Source organism: Acinonyx jubatus, chromosome B3 (assembly GCF_027475565.1).
Source record: "Acinonyx jubatus isolate Ajub_Pintada_27869175 chromosome B3, VMU_Ajub_asm_v1.0, whole genome shotgun sequence".
Taxonomy (NCBI): Eukaryota; Metazoa; Chordata; class Mammalia; order Carnivora; family Felidae; genus Acinonyx; species Acinonyx jubatus.
Window position 1 is genome coordinate 42,037,823 of NC_069386.1, and position 15,493 is coordinate 42,053,315.

The 15,493-nt window shown below is 34.7% G+C and overlaps 1 protein-coding gene across 4 annotated transcripts in view; it reads left to right on the forward strand.

Annotated features, from left to right (window-relative positions):
- Positions 1-15,493, forward strand: part of VPS13C (vacuolar protein sorting 13 homolog C) — a 194,350-nt gene that overhangs the window by 13,159 nt on the left and 165,698 nt on the right. For all 4 annotated transcript variants that reach the window (XR_008299136.1, XR_008299137.1, XM_027067401.2 and 1 more), the window contains exons 2-5: positions 397-440; positions 3,534-3,576; positions 7,673-7,768; positions 9,585-9,686. Coding sequence is in view for 2 of the 4 variants with exons in the window: in XM_027067401.2 (XP_026923202.2) it covers positions 397-440; positions 3,534-3,576; positions 7,673-7,768; positions 9,585-9,686 (285 nt within the window). In the remaining 2 variants the exon portion in view is untranslated. The remainder of the gene's footprint in view (positions 1-396; positions 441-3,533; positions 3,577-7,672; positions 7,769-9,584; positions 9,687-15,493) is intronic.

The window sequence follows — 15,493 nt, forward strand, 5'->3', positions numbered from 1 at the left end:
TCTGTTCTTAGAGTCATTTCTTATGTCTTTTTTTTTTTTAGGTTTTTGGCTTAATCATTCAAAATGATAGATATTTTCTTTGGTTCTAAATTTCTTCAGTCTGAAAGTCTCCAGATTCTTTCTCATTGTCCATTTGAATGTTGGCCAGTTTAAATATTTAAATATTTTGTAATTTCTTTTGCATTTGGCTAACCTAAAAAATGCTATCACTAATAATTGTCCATATATAGCAACGCTTTGTGTTAGTAGCTTCTTCAATTGTTGAAGTTTGCTTTGCTTACGTACTGTCTTATTAGTACTTACTGTAGTATCATAGTGGTTGCTACTATATTACGACAGGTTATACTAATTGGTATTGTAATTTCATATTTTTCCTCTTTTTCTTTTTTTTTAAAGGTAATGTGGCTTTAGATAACCTACAGATAAAAGAAAATGCTCTGGTAAGTTTTTAAACTATATTGGTTACTTGAGTTAATTTGGGTAAACTCTCAGAAACTCTTGGTGTCTGATACCAGGTACCAGATAAAGTGATTGAGTCATTCAGAAAAGGATTGCTTGTTTAATTGTTCCCTATAGGAAATTCTGAGATTAAATTAAAAAATTTTTTTCATAATGATCAAAATAGTATCTTTTGGAAAGTGGAATGTTTTTCCCTGACTTAAGTTGACTGAAAACATTTGTCTTATATGAAATAGTTTTCTTCAGAATTGTCTTTACATAATTTTTTGGTAAATAAGGGCTTGATTTTCACAGTTTACCGAATGAATAATTGTCTTTTTGAAATACATTGACAGTCCAGTCTTATAATATTATGGTAATACAAAGACGTCAGAGTAGATTTTTTTGGGATTCTAACTTTCCATTTTCTACTCCCCCTCCCTCCCTGTTAGGCTTTTAGCCTATTGGACTTAACTTGATTTTACTAAGTCACTTGAGAATGAGTTTATTCATTAATTAATAGGTTAGATTTCTAACAGCCTGTAATATGTTTTATAACCCTAGTTTTGACTTCTGGTTGGATTTCTACATGATGAACGATGTAATTAGGAAGGGTCTCATACCCAAAGTACTTACATGATTGGTCTCAGGGAACCAATTTTGGATATTGAAGGTCCTAGGAATAGAATTTTGTCATGAGGAGTAACAATTTCTTTTGTTAAACTGAAAAGAGCTTGGCATAGTGGAAAGGGCATGGACCTTGTAGTCTGGCTGACCTGGGTTTCAGTGCTAGCTCTGCCCTTCTGTCAGCTCTGTCACTTTTGACAAGTTTCTCAGTTTCTGAGAGCCTGGAAAGTAGAGGGCACTCAAAATATTTAAATTTTCTTTCCTTCCTTTATATAAGATGCTACAACTTTTTAAACTTGACCACAAAATTTAGAACTTAATACACTGTTTCTGGAGATTGCAATAAAGGTTATTTTTTCCCTATTTAGGAAAATATTTTAGAAGGAAAGAAGTATAAATAGAATTGTGGTGACAGGATATATATCTAACATACTTAAAAGATAAATTGTTTGAACTCTCTGTTAGCCTAGTTTGAATTTTGGTTATAATTAAATATAATAAATTATTTTGAAATTAATATTCTCCATTAATTCAAAGTAGCCTCCTTTCCCCAATTAAATTGGATTGGTTTTACTTCGAATAGGAGTTCTTTACATTTATTTTTTTGTGAAAAATTATTTCATGAGGATCAAAATGACCATGAGACCAAACTTGTAGAAGTGTGTAGTTTAGAGGTGGTATCCTGTATATATAAAATATGCACTTTTTTTAATGTTTACTTATTGAGAGAGAGAGAGAGAGCCTGCGAGTGCACAAGTTGGGGGAGGGACAGAGAGAGAGAGGGAGACACAGAATCTGAAGCAGGCTCCAGGCTCTGAGCTGTCAGCACAGAGCCCAATGCAGGGCTCAAACCAACAAATCACGAGATAATGACCTGAGTCAAAGTCCAGTGCTCAACTGACTGAGCCACCCAGGCACCCCTAACATATAGGGGTATTTTATTTTATTTTACTTTATTTTTTACAGTTTATTTTATTTTTATTATTTTTTTTAATATGAAATTTATTGTCAGGTTGGTTTCCATACAACACCCAATGCTCATCAAAATATAGGGGTATTTTAGAAGTGTATAGCTTAGAGGTTGTATCAGGTATAATATAAGATATAATATGAATGTATCCCCTCCTACCGCCTGCTGCTGCCTTGGGTGTAGAGCTGCTCTGTTAGCACCAGTGAGGAATTTCCTGTTCTGGTCTAGAAAAACATCAGTGTTGTCTTCGATTCCTGTTTACCTAGAATTCTTGAGTAATCAAATGATTGGGTAAATTGATTATTTTAGTTAATTGTTACCTAATACTGTATTTCGGTCACCAGAGTGATAGTATTTGTATGTACAAAGGTATATTTCTAACAGAAAGGGTATTCTGATTGGGTTAATTTTTAATGATTCTAAAGACTCCAGTAATTGTTCTGAATATCAGTTACTGTTCGGTACTCTGTGAATAAAAAAGTTATTTGTACTTTTTAGTGGTTTGGAATCCAGATACCTGGAAGTTTATTTATATTATTGATGGTTACTTGTCAGTAACTTATCTAAAATAAATTCTAATTTGGCAAATCATAAGTTGGGTATCTACTTTTTAAGATTTTTTTTTAAAGTTTATTTATTTTGAGAGTGACAGAACAAGAGTAGGGGAGGAGCAGAGAGAGATGGAGAGAGAGAATCCCAAGCATGCTCCACATTTTCAGTATTGAGCCAAATGCGGGCCCGAAGTCACAAACCAGGAGATCATGACCTAAGTCAAAACCAAGAGTCAGCTGCTTAACTGACTGAGCCACCCAGGCATCTCTCCTTTAAGATTCTTTGGTTTAGGGGTGCCTGGGTGCCTCATGCAGTTGAGTGTCTGACTTCAGCTCAGGTCATGATCTCACAGTTTGTGAGTTTGAGCCCCGCATCGGGCTCTGTGCTGACAGCTCAGAGCCTGGAGCCTGCTTCAGATTCTGTGTCTCCCTCTTTTTCTCTGCCCCTCCCCTGCTCATGCTATCTCTTTCTGTCTCTCAAAAATGAATAAATGTTAAAATAATTTAAAAAAAAGATTCTTTTGTTTATTTACTGAAAGTTTTATTTGAGAGAAACTAGTTGTTCAGTTGTTGTTTTCAGCTAATTTTTGTGAAAGGACTCTTTCTGTTCTAATATTTCAGATAAGCAGTGTCCATCTATTATTTTAAAAGTTAATAGAATTTTATCTGTTTTGGTTTGGTTTATTAAAACAAGTAACCATTTTACCCAATTACTTTCTTTAACTAAAAACTCTTTTTCTATTGTTCCTATTTATAGTTTTGTTTCTCTTATGAATTCTTTCCTCAAAGTAAAATTTAAGTCTATAGAAACTCTTTTTTTCAGGATGTCCTTTATGAGTTACTCACATACAGAAAATTGTTTCATATTTTTCCTTCGAGATGATTGTGTATTTAAATGAGGGGAGAGCTTAATAATTTGTCTTTTAAATTTTTTCTTCCTTTTGAAGAGTGAATTGGATGTTCCTTTTAAAGTTAAAGCTGGCCAAATTGGTAAGTACTCTTCGTTTGAATTATTCTTAGTCCTTTTAGGTTTTTACTTTTCCTGTGTTATTTAATCTAAAATTTTTTAGCTTGAACAAAAATGTGAGAAGTTTTTGGCTTATGTTGGTTAAAACTTTTGGAGTTCTGGACCTAATATATGTTATATGTAATACATAAATACTTCAAAGTGTTTGGCAAAAGGGTAGAATATTACCCTCTAAAAAGGAAGCATTTGAACTGCAATGATAGTTTTTGGGCTTTGGTTCTACTACAAAAATATATCTTGATTTTCTAAATTGATACCTAAGTTTTGTATGCTCTTTCTTTATATGTGAAAGTAGTATAATTTGCAAACTCTAGTAAATAAAGTTTAAGTATAGCTTATTTCCCTCATGTTTTGTTCATCCATTTCACTTGATATATTATGCAGCAATGTGGTATAGAGGATATGTCTTGGTAAGTAGAAAGTCTTTGCAGCTAAACGCTTATAAGATCATCCATAACTAAGCATACATCTTTGTTGAAGAAACTTTTTAGTAGGTCCTCTAAAGGTCCTTTGTGAAGTCCTCTCAACTGTCCCATATTAGCCCATTTTTACTTTTTTTAAATGTATGTTACAACCCTAGACAACTGGCTGTTACTTTAAGAATTTTCATTTACACCACCATCCATCCTTCCTTCCCCTTCTGTCACCCTTCTGCTTCACCACATCGCTTTCCTTCATTTATTTTGTATTCAGGGAAGCTTTTGTCTTTCGCTATTCTGTCATCTCTTAGCAATTACTTGAATACTTCTCTTTGAGTCTACTTTATATCACCTACATGTGTTCCTTTTAATATAAAGTAGCATTTTTATGTTTCTGTCTCTTCAAGCAGGAGACACTCCCCAGATTGCAAGCATCCGTAGGGCATGCATTATCTTTTTGTTGTTGGTTACACAGAGCCCTATGTTGTGTGAAGTGGTGATAGTTATCTGTGATGATACCCAGGAGTATTGTGGTCCTGCATGCTTAATTGACATCCTAGAGTGAAGTGACAGCCTTTCATTCATTCTTTTACCTTTGAGATATTTATACACACATTGCTATATATGAGACTATGAAAGTAGGTGTGGGAGAGGCAAGGATGAATATAGGTTTGTCTTTAAGGAAGTTAGATCTAAAATTAGGACATAGTATTAAAATTGCATTTCCAGGGTATGGATGAGTTATATTTGACTAAAGAACTTTTACATTATTCATTATGTTATTAGAACTAGATTTATATTTTAAAAGAGGTTTGCTAATCTTTCAGAATTGGCTTTTTATGCTTTTAAAGTATTATAATCATTTAATGGCTCCCTTCAGGGTTTCTTATTGACCCTATCCCAACATATAGGGATACAAAGCATATTTTTTTATATTTATCCCTGTTTTGGTTCATGGAGTACTTATATTAGTTATTAAATTTCTTTTAAGTTTAAATATTATACCTAACCTATAAAGTCAGTGTGACTTTGTAAGCTTAATAAAGTTTTGGTATTCTAAGAGTTTGGTATTCTAAGTTTTGGTATTCAAATATTTGTGGTGCTCGTTGGTTATCCTTTTACTTAAAAATTTAAACCTTGTCTGTTCTATCAGTGGGAAGCAGTAATATAACTAACTCAATTCCAATGGAATTTCAGATAATAAATGATGAGAGGATAATGAGTTAGGATAAGTGGAAAGAAGAAAGGTGTAGGGAACAGGCAATCCCTTTTTGTTATGCTCAGGGGCATTTCTCACTTTTTCTTTTTTCTTTTTTTTTTTTAATTTCTTTTTTTATTTTTTAAAATTTACATCCAAATTAGTTAGTATATAGTGAAGCAATGATTTCAGGAGTAGATTCCTTAATGCCCCTTACCCATTTAGCCCATCCCCCCTCCCACAACCCCCCAGTAACCCTCAGTTTGTTCTCCGTCTTTATGAGTCTCTTTTGTTTTGTCCTCCTCCCTGTTTTTGTATTATTTTTGTTTCCCTTCCCTTATGTTCATCTGTTTTGTCTCTCAAAGTCCTCATATGTGTGAAGTCATATGATTTTTGTCTTTCTCGCCTAATTTCACTTAGAGTAATACCCTCAGTTCCATCCACGTAGTTGCAAATGGCAAAATTTCATTCTTTTTGATTGCAGAGTAATACTCCATTGTGTGTGTGTGTGTGTGTGTGTGTGTGTGTATACGTATATATATACACACACACACATATATATACATACATATATATATATATATATATATATATATATATATATATATATCACATTTTCTTTTTCCATTCATCCATCGATGGACATTTGGGCTCTTTCCATACTTTGGCTATTTCGATAGTGCTGCTATAAACATGGGGGTGCATGTATCTCTTTGAAACAGCACACCTGTGTCCCTTGGATAAATGCCTAGTAGTGCAGTTGCTGCGTCGTAGGGTAGTTCTATGTTTAGTTTTTTGAGGAACCTCCATACTGTTTTCCAGAGTGGCTGCACCAGCTTGCATTCCCACCAGCACTGCAAAAGAGATCCTCTTTCTCTGCATCCTCGCCAACATCTGTTGTTGCCTGAGTTGTTAATGTTAGCCATTCTGACAGGTGTAAGGTGGTGTCTCATTGTGGTTTTGATTTGTATTTCCCTGATGATGAGTGATGTGGAGCATTTTTTCATGTGTTGGGTGGCCATCTGGATGTCTTCTTTGGAGAAGTGTCTATTCATGTCTTTTGCCCATTTCTTCACTGGATTGTTTGTTTTTTGGGTGTTGAGTTTGATAAGTTCTTTATAGATTTTGGATACTAACCCTTTATCTGATATGTCATTTGTAAATATCTTCTCCCATTCTGTCGGTTGCCTTTTAGTTTTGCTGATTGTTTCCTTCACTGTGCAGAAGCTTTTTATTTTGATGAGGTCCCAATAGTTCATTTTTGCTTTTGTTTCCTTTGCCTCCGGAGATGTGTTGAATAAGAAATTGCTGCGGGCAAGATCAAAGAGGTTTTTGCCTGCTTTCTCCTCAAGGATTTTGATGGCTTCCTGTCTTACATTGAGGTCTTTCATCCACTTTGAGTTTATTTTTGTGTATGGTGTAAGAAAGTGGTCCAGGTTCATTCTTGTGCATCATTTCTCACTTTTTCAGACTCATGCTCACCATAAAGGCAATCAAATCAACTTTTTAGGAGTTTATGAGTTAATTACATATGTAAGAGTATCTGTTATAAATAGGTGGTTCTCACTATAAAGTCATCAGACTTAGAAATGGCCCAGAAGTATACTGGCATTATTACTTCTAGACTCCCCTCACATGGGAGCCATTTAGGAAACTCAACAGGTTTACGAACTGAAGAATAATACAATTTAAATGGAGAAATAATTTGAGATTTTAACCCTGGGAATAGATTCCCAGGTAAAACTGCCCTACCTACATAAGCCATGAATGTGAATCAAAATATCCTCCCTTACGTTGCATTATTTTATTTCCTCTTCACTTTATTATCCTGTTTAACAGTTCTTTGAACTTTGGGCATCTTTTTTTTGAGTGGGGGAGGGGCAGAGAGAAAGGGAGACAGAATTTGAAGCAGGCTCCAGGCTCTGAGCTGTGAGCACAGAGCCCGATGTGGGCCTTGAACTTGTGAACTGCGAGATCATGACCTCAGCTGAAGTTGGATGCTCAACCACCTGAGCCACCCAGGCGCCTCAAACTTTGGGCATCTTGATTTAAAAGTACCAGTGATTCTGGTGGTATATGTACCACCACACTGATGACTTGGGTAGTCTTAGGTAATTCTTTTAACTTCTTTGGGACTGAGTTTCATTTTTTTCAAAGTTGAAATAATAGCTGCCTCATTCTACGTACAGTTGGGAAATATTAAATGAAATTATAATTATCAGAAAGTTTGAAAAGTATAAAATACAGTGTGAATAGTTACAAATATGGAAGAGATTTTTGTAAATTTCATTGTTGGAGTTTTTTCGTTTTTTTCTGAGTGGTACATATATTATATGCGTGAGGATTGTGTTACACTCTTTCTCTAAAAGGAAAGTGGGAAATGTGTATCTTCTGGAGTAGCTCAAATAAGAATTTAAGGTTGAAATTATTATTTTTTTTTAGATAAATTAACTTTGAAGATTCCTTGGAAAAACCTTTATGGAGAAGCAGTTGTTGCGACCCTAGAGGGACTCTACCTGCTTGTTGTCCCTGGAGCAAGTATGTTGTTTTAGATTATAACCACTCAGTAACAGCACAGTGAAATTAAATTATTACCTTGGCTAAATATTTTAATATGTTTAATAAAATAGAAGATACTTTAAACTGATTATATATATGCATATGCACACATGTATATGTATATGTACATTTTACATATACACACATATATATTGCCACATTTTATATAAAATATTTTTATGTTACTGCTGGAAAGAATAATTCCAACCATTTGATAATTTTAATCTCTTCTCTGAATAATTATTTTGCAACTAAGGCTTCATTTTAAGTTCAGATGCATTGAATAATTTACTTTTGGAGAATGAAATGAAATAAGTTTTTAAAAATGTACTGATGTATTAAGCTACAGATTTCAAGAATGGAAAATTTTCCCCCCTATTTTGTTGCTTCTGGTTTTGAGTGAGTGTTCATTCAAAAATGCATGTGAAAAAGGTAGATTATTTTTAATTGTAAATAATAGTATTTTAATTTTTAATGAATGTTGTAAAGCAATATTTACTTAAGTCATACCTTTTGTTACGATTGTTTCTTTTTCAGTTATAAGAACAATAGAATGTTAAGAAAAGTTTGGACATTTTAGGGAAAAATTACCAGAAAGCAAACACAATTTTTATTTTTATATCTTGCTTTCTGTTCTTTACTATATACATACTCAATTTGATAGAGTATTTATCACATTTTATATATACAACATGGATCTGGCTTTTTTACTTAATGTATATATTTTTGATATGGGATAGTGATAATTTTGAAAGTCTATAGGATATTCCATTGTGGGCTGCCTGCTGTTTTGGACTATTCCATTGAACCTTATAAACACCTTGTTCTTAAAGATATCTTTTTTATTCTTTGGTGTTATTTCCTTAGGATACATTATCAGCAATGAGATTACTGGATAAAAAGGAAATACCTATTTTCTGATTGTTGATACATATTCTTGAATTATTTTCTAAGAGTCTTTTTGTCAATCTATATTGGTACCATCTAGTGTTTGATATTACGTGTTTTTTATAGTTACTCAAAATTTTACTCCTCAGATAAGATGACTGGAAATTTTCTGCCTGCCTCTGTTTTTCCTTTTTACCTTCTCCTCACTCTTTTCCTCTCCTTTTGGTTTTCTCTCTTTCTTTCTCCCTTTATTTTTTGTTTTTCTTAATTTATTTTGAGAGGGAGAGCAAGAGGGGCAGAGAGAATCCCAAGTAGGCTCTGCACTGCCAGCAGAGTGGGGCTTGATCCCATAAACAGGAAGATTATGTCCTGAGCCAAAACCAAGAGTCAAATGCTTACCTGACTGATCCACCTCTGTGCCCCATTCTTTCTCTCTTTAATTCCTTTCTTTCCCTCCTTTTCCTTTGGATAAAGGCTTTGTAAATAAAGAAGGATCGTTTATTTATGTTTCAACTTTTGTGAAATTAATTTAAAGATTGCGGATCTTTTTTTTAAATTTTTTTTTCAACGTTTATTTATTTTTGGGACAGAGAGAGACAGAGCATGAACGGGGGAGGGGCAGAGAGAGAGGGAGACCCAGAATCGGAAACAGGCTCCAGGCTCTGAGCCATCAATCAGCCCAGAGCCTGACGCGGGGCTCGAACTCCCGGACCGCGAGATCGTGACCTGGCTGAAGTCGGACGCTTAACCGACTGCGCCACCCAGGCGCCCCAGCGGATCTTTTGAATTAAAAAGTGGCTTACAAGACTTAGAGTACACATACACTCCCAATCATAATGAGGTTGAACGTTTCCTATTTATCTGATAATTGCATTTTTTAATATGTGAACTAAATATATACTTTTAGGTATTAAATATGATGCTGAAAAAGAAGAAAAATCCTTGCAAGATATTAAACAGAAAGAGCTATCCCGAATTGAAGAAGCTCTTCAGAAAGCAGCAGAGAAAGGTACAATATGTTTATGTTTTAGATATATATACCTATATTTTAGATATATTTAATGCACTTTAAAGAGGATACTTTCGTAAGCTTTCATAAATTGTAGTTCCAAAGAAAGAATATTCTTCTAAAATCATATGTCACAGTATTGATTATATTTTCACGGCCCACATTTAGGAATCATTGCCACACGATTGTTTTATCTCCCTGCCGGTTTAATTTTCCCACTGTCTTTAACCACTTGTTTTTCTGTGATGCTTTATGGAGACCTTTCTGTGAGTTCTTGCAAGCCTATTTGTTTTTGCCAAATGCTAATAGGTTCTATCTCTACATTTTTAGGTGTATCCATGGAAGATAATGAGGTTCACCGTGTCAGTGTAGTGAAATAATGTTTAGAGGAAGTAGTGCTGTAATTCTGTTTCTAGCTATGTCTCCTTATATCGTATAGGATATTTTTAAAAACTTGATTTTTCAGATTTCAACATTTTAACATCTTGCCTTAAGTGTTAATTTTTTGTTTTTATCTAAAAATATGATGACCATTTTGATTTGGTTTATGGAGAAAGAATAAGGATGAGATGAAAAAGTAGTCTATAGAGTGATGAGTTGAAGGATTCCTCCAGGCCTCCAGTTTTTCTCTTTCAAGTCAAATCACACCCCTCATTTGGTTGGCATGTTTATGCATGTCTGTGATGGGAGAAGACGATACCACAAATGCTAATGCATTTCTCTTTGGTCTTTCTTAAAAGGTAGGGCAAACCATGAGTTAGAAATGACAGAATTGATTTTGTTTCCTAGTGTAATCAGTAAGAAATCTCTTAAAAATAGCTGTTCATTAAAATTCCTGGGGTGCCTGGGTGGCTCAGTCGGTTAAGCATCCGACTTCAGCTCAGGTCACGATCTCGCGGTCCACGAGTTCGAGCCCCGCGTTGGGCTCTGGGCTGATGGCTCAGAGCCTGGAGCCTGCTTCCGATTCTGTGTCTCCCTCTCTCTCTGCCCCTCCCCCGTTCATGCTGTGTCTCTCTCTGTCTCAAAAATAAATAAACGTTAAAAAAAATTAAAAAAAATTCCTTATCAATGATTCTAATTTTTTTTTTGTCCCCAAGTGCTTGCTCTTATGCAGAATTATTGATTCTTTTACAGAAAATTACTAAAATACTTTAAGTATTGAGGCTGTCTAAATGAAAGAAATTTTTTAAAAACTTAAATTTGTGTTTTACCTTTCTCTCTTCATACTTGAGCATATTTTGTCTTTCCCCTGAAGATTAAGAATCTGTGTTTTTATGAAAACAGTGTTCTTTATTTCTGTTACTTTTGTGTGCTAAATAAAGCAAAGTGAGAATGGTTTTGTTTATGACAATTCAGTGTGATTATTTACTTTTATTCACTTTTGGTTAATTAGTATATGTGGAAATAGTACCCTAAAAATTAGGAGAAGGACTTGGAGAGCGTTAGAATTTCATTTCTATCTTGATACAGGTCATATTAAGTATATTTTGTTAACACACCGTATTTAATGACATATATTTATCAGTAGGCATAGTGATATATGTTTAGATAAAATGATATATAAAATATGTATCATATAATATAGCATAATTATATACATAAAATTAAGTTATATTTTTCCTTTTTAGATATAAACTCCAAACTCCTCTTTCTTTTTTCTTTTTGGATGGAATTAGCTGTGATTGTTTAAAACATATTTGAGTGTTTCCAGTGAACTGTAAGAAGTGTGTATAGTCAGTCTCTCCTGTTTTAGTAGTTGACAGCTTAATTGGCAAAATCATAACCTGCTGTACATTTTGTATTGAGCACCTATGAAATTTTGACTGCTGCATGTTTAATGCTTAGGAAATTTATATGTTTAGGATGATTTGATGTATTTATAGGGGCTGAACATCTGTGGCCCTGAGTTTGTGTCGATAGGACTAGTATGCTTATATAATGTACAATAATTACATTGTAACTTCCTGAATAGTAAAATTTACATTTTGGGGGGATAGAACTAAAATTTAGAATGTAAAATTCAGTTTTAATGTTATTATCTTAGATTTTTCAGAAAAATATTCTGAGTATAAAAGAAATGAATTCAGGGTGCCTGGCTGGTTCAATTGGTAGAGCATGTGACTCTTGATTAGGGGTTGTGGGTTTGAGCCCCATGTTGGGTGTAGAAATTACTTCAAAATAAATCTTAAAAGAGATGAATTCAAGAATTGGGATATATATTGATACTGTTTTTTAAAAAATACATTTAATTATCTTGACTGCATATAAATTTTTTCAAGTTTCCATGAATATAGGTCATATTTTTATATAGTATTTATTATTCATGCAAACGATAAAAAACACCCTAGTCTTTAGATGCTTTGCATGTCGCCATTATTAATATTAATACTGTACTTTATTTTGGAGACTTATTATTTTTCCACTTATTTCTTGGTTTTAAAAGCACAAAAGCACCATGTCACATGTATAGAGACTAAGAGAGGTGAGAAGAGGAAGTAGTTCAATTCAAAGCAGCAGATGATAAAATTGAAAACAAAATAATCATGCTAATCGGCTTTAAAAAAGTATTTTTACTTAATTTGTTCTATTTGGTAAAATAGAGTGCTGCCCACAGTCTTGTGGGAAAAAATAAAATTGAAATATAATAGTTCATTTCTAAACAATTTGCTCAACTGTAAAAATAAACTTTTTATGAAAAAAAAATTTTTTAAATGTTTTTTTTCTCTTGAGAGAGAGGGAGACAGAGTGCAATCGGGAAAAGGTCAGAGAGAGGGAGACACCGAATCTGAAGCAGGCTCCAGACTCTGAGCTGTCAGCACAAAGCCTGACGTGGGGCTTGAACTCATTAACTGTGAGATCATGACCTGAACCGAAGTTTCACACTTAAACAACTGAGCCACCCAGGCGCCCCCCAATAAACTTTTTAAAATATAAATATAAATATTAAAAATATATAATATATATCATATATAATATATAAATAAATATAAATATGTATATTTTATTTTTTGAGAGAGAGAGAGACAGCATGTGAGTGGGGGAGGGGCAGAGAGAGAGGAAGGCAGAGAATCCCAACCAGGCTCCACGCTGTCAGCACAGAGCCTGATGCAGGGCTCGAACCCATGAACTGTGAGATCATGACCTGAGCCGAAATCAAGGGTCAAACACTTAGCCAACTGAGCCACCGAAAATAAACTTCTTGATATTTTTCTCCTTTTATTTTATTATAGTGAGTTTATTTTCCTAGAAAGGCTTTTTATAAAGTAAAGGGAAAGATTAAATTCCTATGAAGGCCAAAGATTCCCAAATGCTATAGATTCTGTATTTAAAATGTTAATTTTATCTAAGTAGTATACACACACACTTTAAAATCAAATAGTTTTCCCAAAAAGACTTCTGAGGGAAAATGTCAATCCCCTGTTCTGCTCTTCTCTACCCTTTAGACCCATTCCTTAGAGGGAACCGTGGTTTTAGAAATACTGATGTTCTGCCATTATCTAATTTATTAGCATAAGGTCTTACCTAGGATATCCTCTTATGGTAGTCACGGAGTTTACTTCTCTTACCATCATCTTTCACTCTAAATTGCCCTCTTTCTCGTCTCAGAATATGGTATATAATAATTTATGGCCAATTACAGGTCAAATTTACATTACTCTGACAGTGTAATTGTTCACTGTGCAGGTCAAATGATGTACTGTGATTATATTTCCTTTCTTTACAACCTTTTGTTTTTCTTGAACTTGTAAATGCTTCTTTTTTATTTGCTTTCTTTTCTGTGTAAATTTACCTTTAATTCTTTTCACTTGCCACATGAAATAATGTTATATGACTCTCAGTGTTACTTTACTATTGTCATACCCACCTATTGGTTCCCCACCCACACCCCATCCCCATTTTCTCTTGAAGATCTCCCTTTGAAATGGTTGTTTTTTCAGTCCTGCTGCACAGCTGTCATCCTGGGATTGGTCTTCATTACTCTTCTGTGTTTAGTTCAGTGTTTTCTGGGTCCCTTGCCTTTGTTCTTTGTTAGTTATGCTGAAGCATATCTGTAGCTTTTAAGAAAGGATACATTGGATATAATTTTTTAAAATCCTTTCAAGTCTGAAAGTCTTTGTTTACTTACATACTTGTTTGATTTGACTGGGGATAGAATGCTAGGTTTAAAACTAGAATTTTGAATTTTTTTTTCAACGTTTTTATTTGTTTTTGGGACAGAGAGAGACAGAGCATGAACGGGGGAGGGGCAGAGAGAGAGGGAGACACAGAATCGGAAACAGGCTCCAGGCTCTGAGCCATCAGCCCAGAGCCTGACGTGGGGCTCGAACTCCCGGACCGCGAGATCGTGACCTGGCTGAAGTTGGACGCTTAACCGACTGAGCCACCCAGGCGCCCCTAAAACTAGAATTTTGAAGGCAGTATCGTTAGTTTCTAGGTACTTTTGAGAAGTCTTATGCCCATCTGCTCAACACGCTGATGGAAACATAAAAGAGAATCCGTGAATCGTGCTGTCAAAAACCTTACATTTTAGTTGAGAAAATAAGACATACGCATAATAATAAACAGGAGAAGAGTGTTGAGTCTCATCAGAGAGGTAAAGATAAGAGTGCTAAGGAAGTTCAGAATGAACATATCATGTTCAGCCAAAGAGATCAGGGCAGACACTGTTTAGACACATATTTAAGCTGTGTCTAAAAGATGAGTTTGCAGAAAAGGAGACAGGGTCTTCTAGGTGGAGGGGACAGTGAAGAGAGACAAGTATGGAGTATGTATGGGGAACAGCTAAGAATTTGGGAGTTTGACAGAATGTAGTTAAATGTAAGTTGAAAAGCTGAGTTTAGGTCAATTTTAAGAGATTTGAATGCCGTGATGGTGATAATGGTGACGGTAATGACAATGGTAGCAGCTAACATTTAATGAGCATCTACTATTTGCCAGGTCACTTTTCAAAATGCTTTCTATTTATTGACTCATTTAATAGTTACAGCTCTATGACTTAAGGCTATTGTTCCCATTTCTCCCAGTGGAGAAAGCTGCAAGTTAAATAAGTCATCCTAAGTCACAGAGCTAGAAAATGATAGAGCTGTAATTTGAACCTTCTCTAACTCTAGAGCCTTTATTTTTAGTTTCGTGTTATAACAGACTTTATAACCACAAAGAGAGTCAGTAAGTTTCCCTTTTACTTTCTTTAAAAATCCAGGGAGGGATGTCATAAGAGCTGTGTTTTAGAAAGGTTAAGCTTGCTGTCGTGTCTATGCTGTATGTAAGGAGGGAATTGGAGGATGGTGCTATCTGGCCATCACTAACAAGAATGGATAGAAAGGAGTCATTGTATCTAAAAAGGGACAGATGATGGGGCGCCTGGGTGGCGCAGTCGGTTAAGCGTCCAACTTCAGCCAGGTCACGATCTTGCGGTCCGATCTTGCGGTCCGTGAGTTCGAGCCCTGCGTCAGGCTCTGGGCTGATGGCTCGGAGCCTGGAGCCTGTTTCCGATTCTGTGTCTCCCTCTCTCTCTGCCCCTCCCCGTTCATGCTCTGTCTCTCTCTGTCCCAAAATAAATAAAAAAAAAAGTTGAAAAAAAAATTAAAAAAAAAATAAAAAGGGACAGATGAGAGTAAATTAAAGTAAGATGAGTTCATTTTAGTTGACTCTGAAGTTAGTGTAAATCTCTCTCAATATTGCGTTCTGCAAATGGGCAAAAACAGTAGGCAAAAAGGGAACCAAAATATCTGATTTTTGCTCTGTTGGAAAATTTCAAACAATTCAGTGAGATATTAGTGCTAATTTGTCTGCTTTGCTTAATTTGA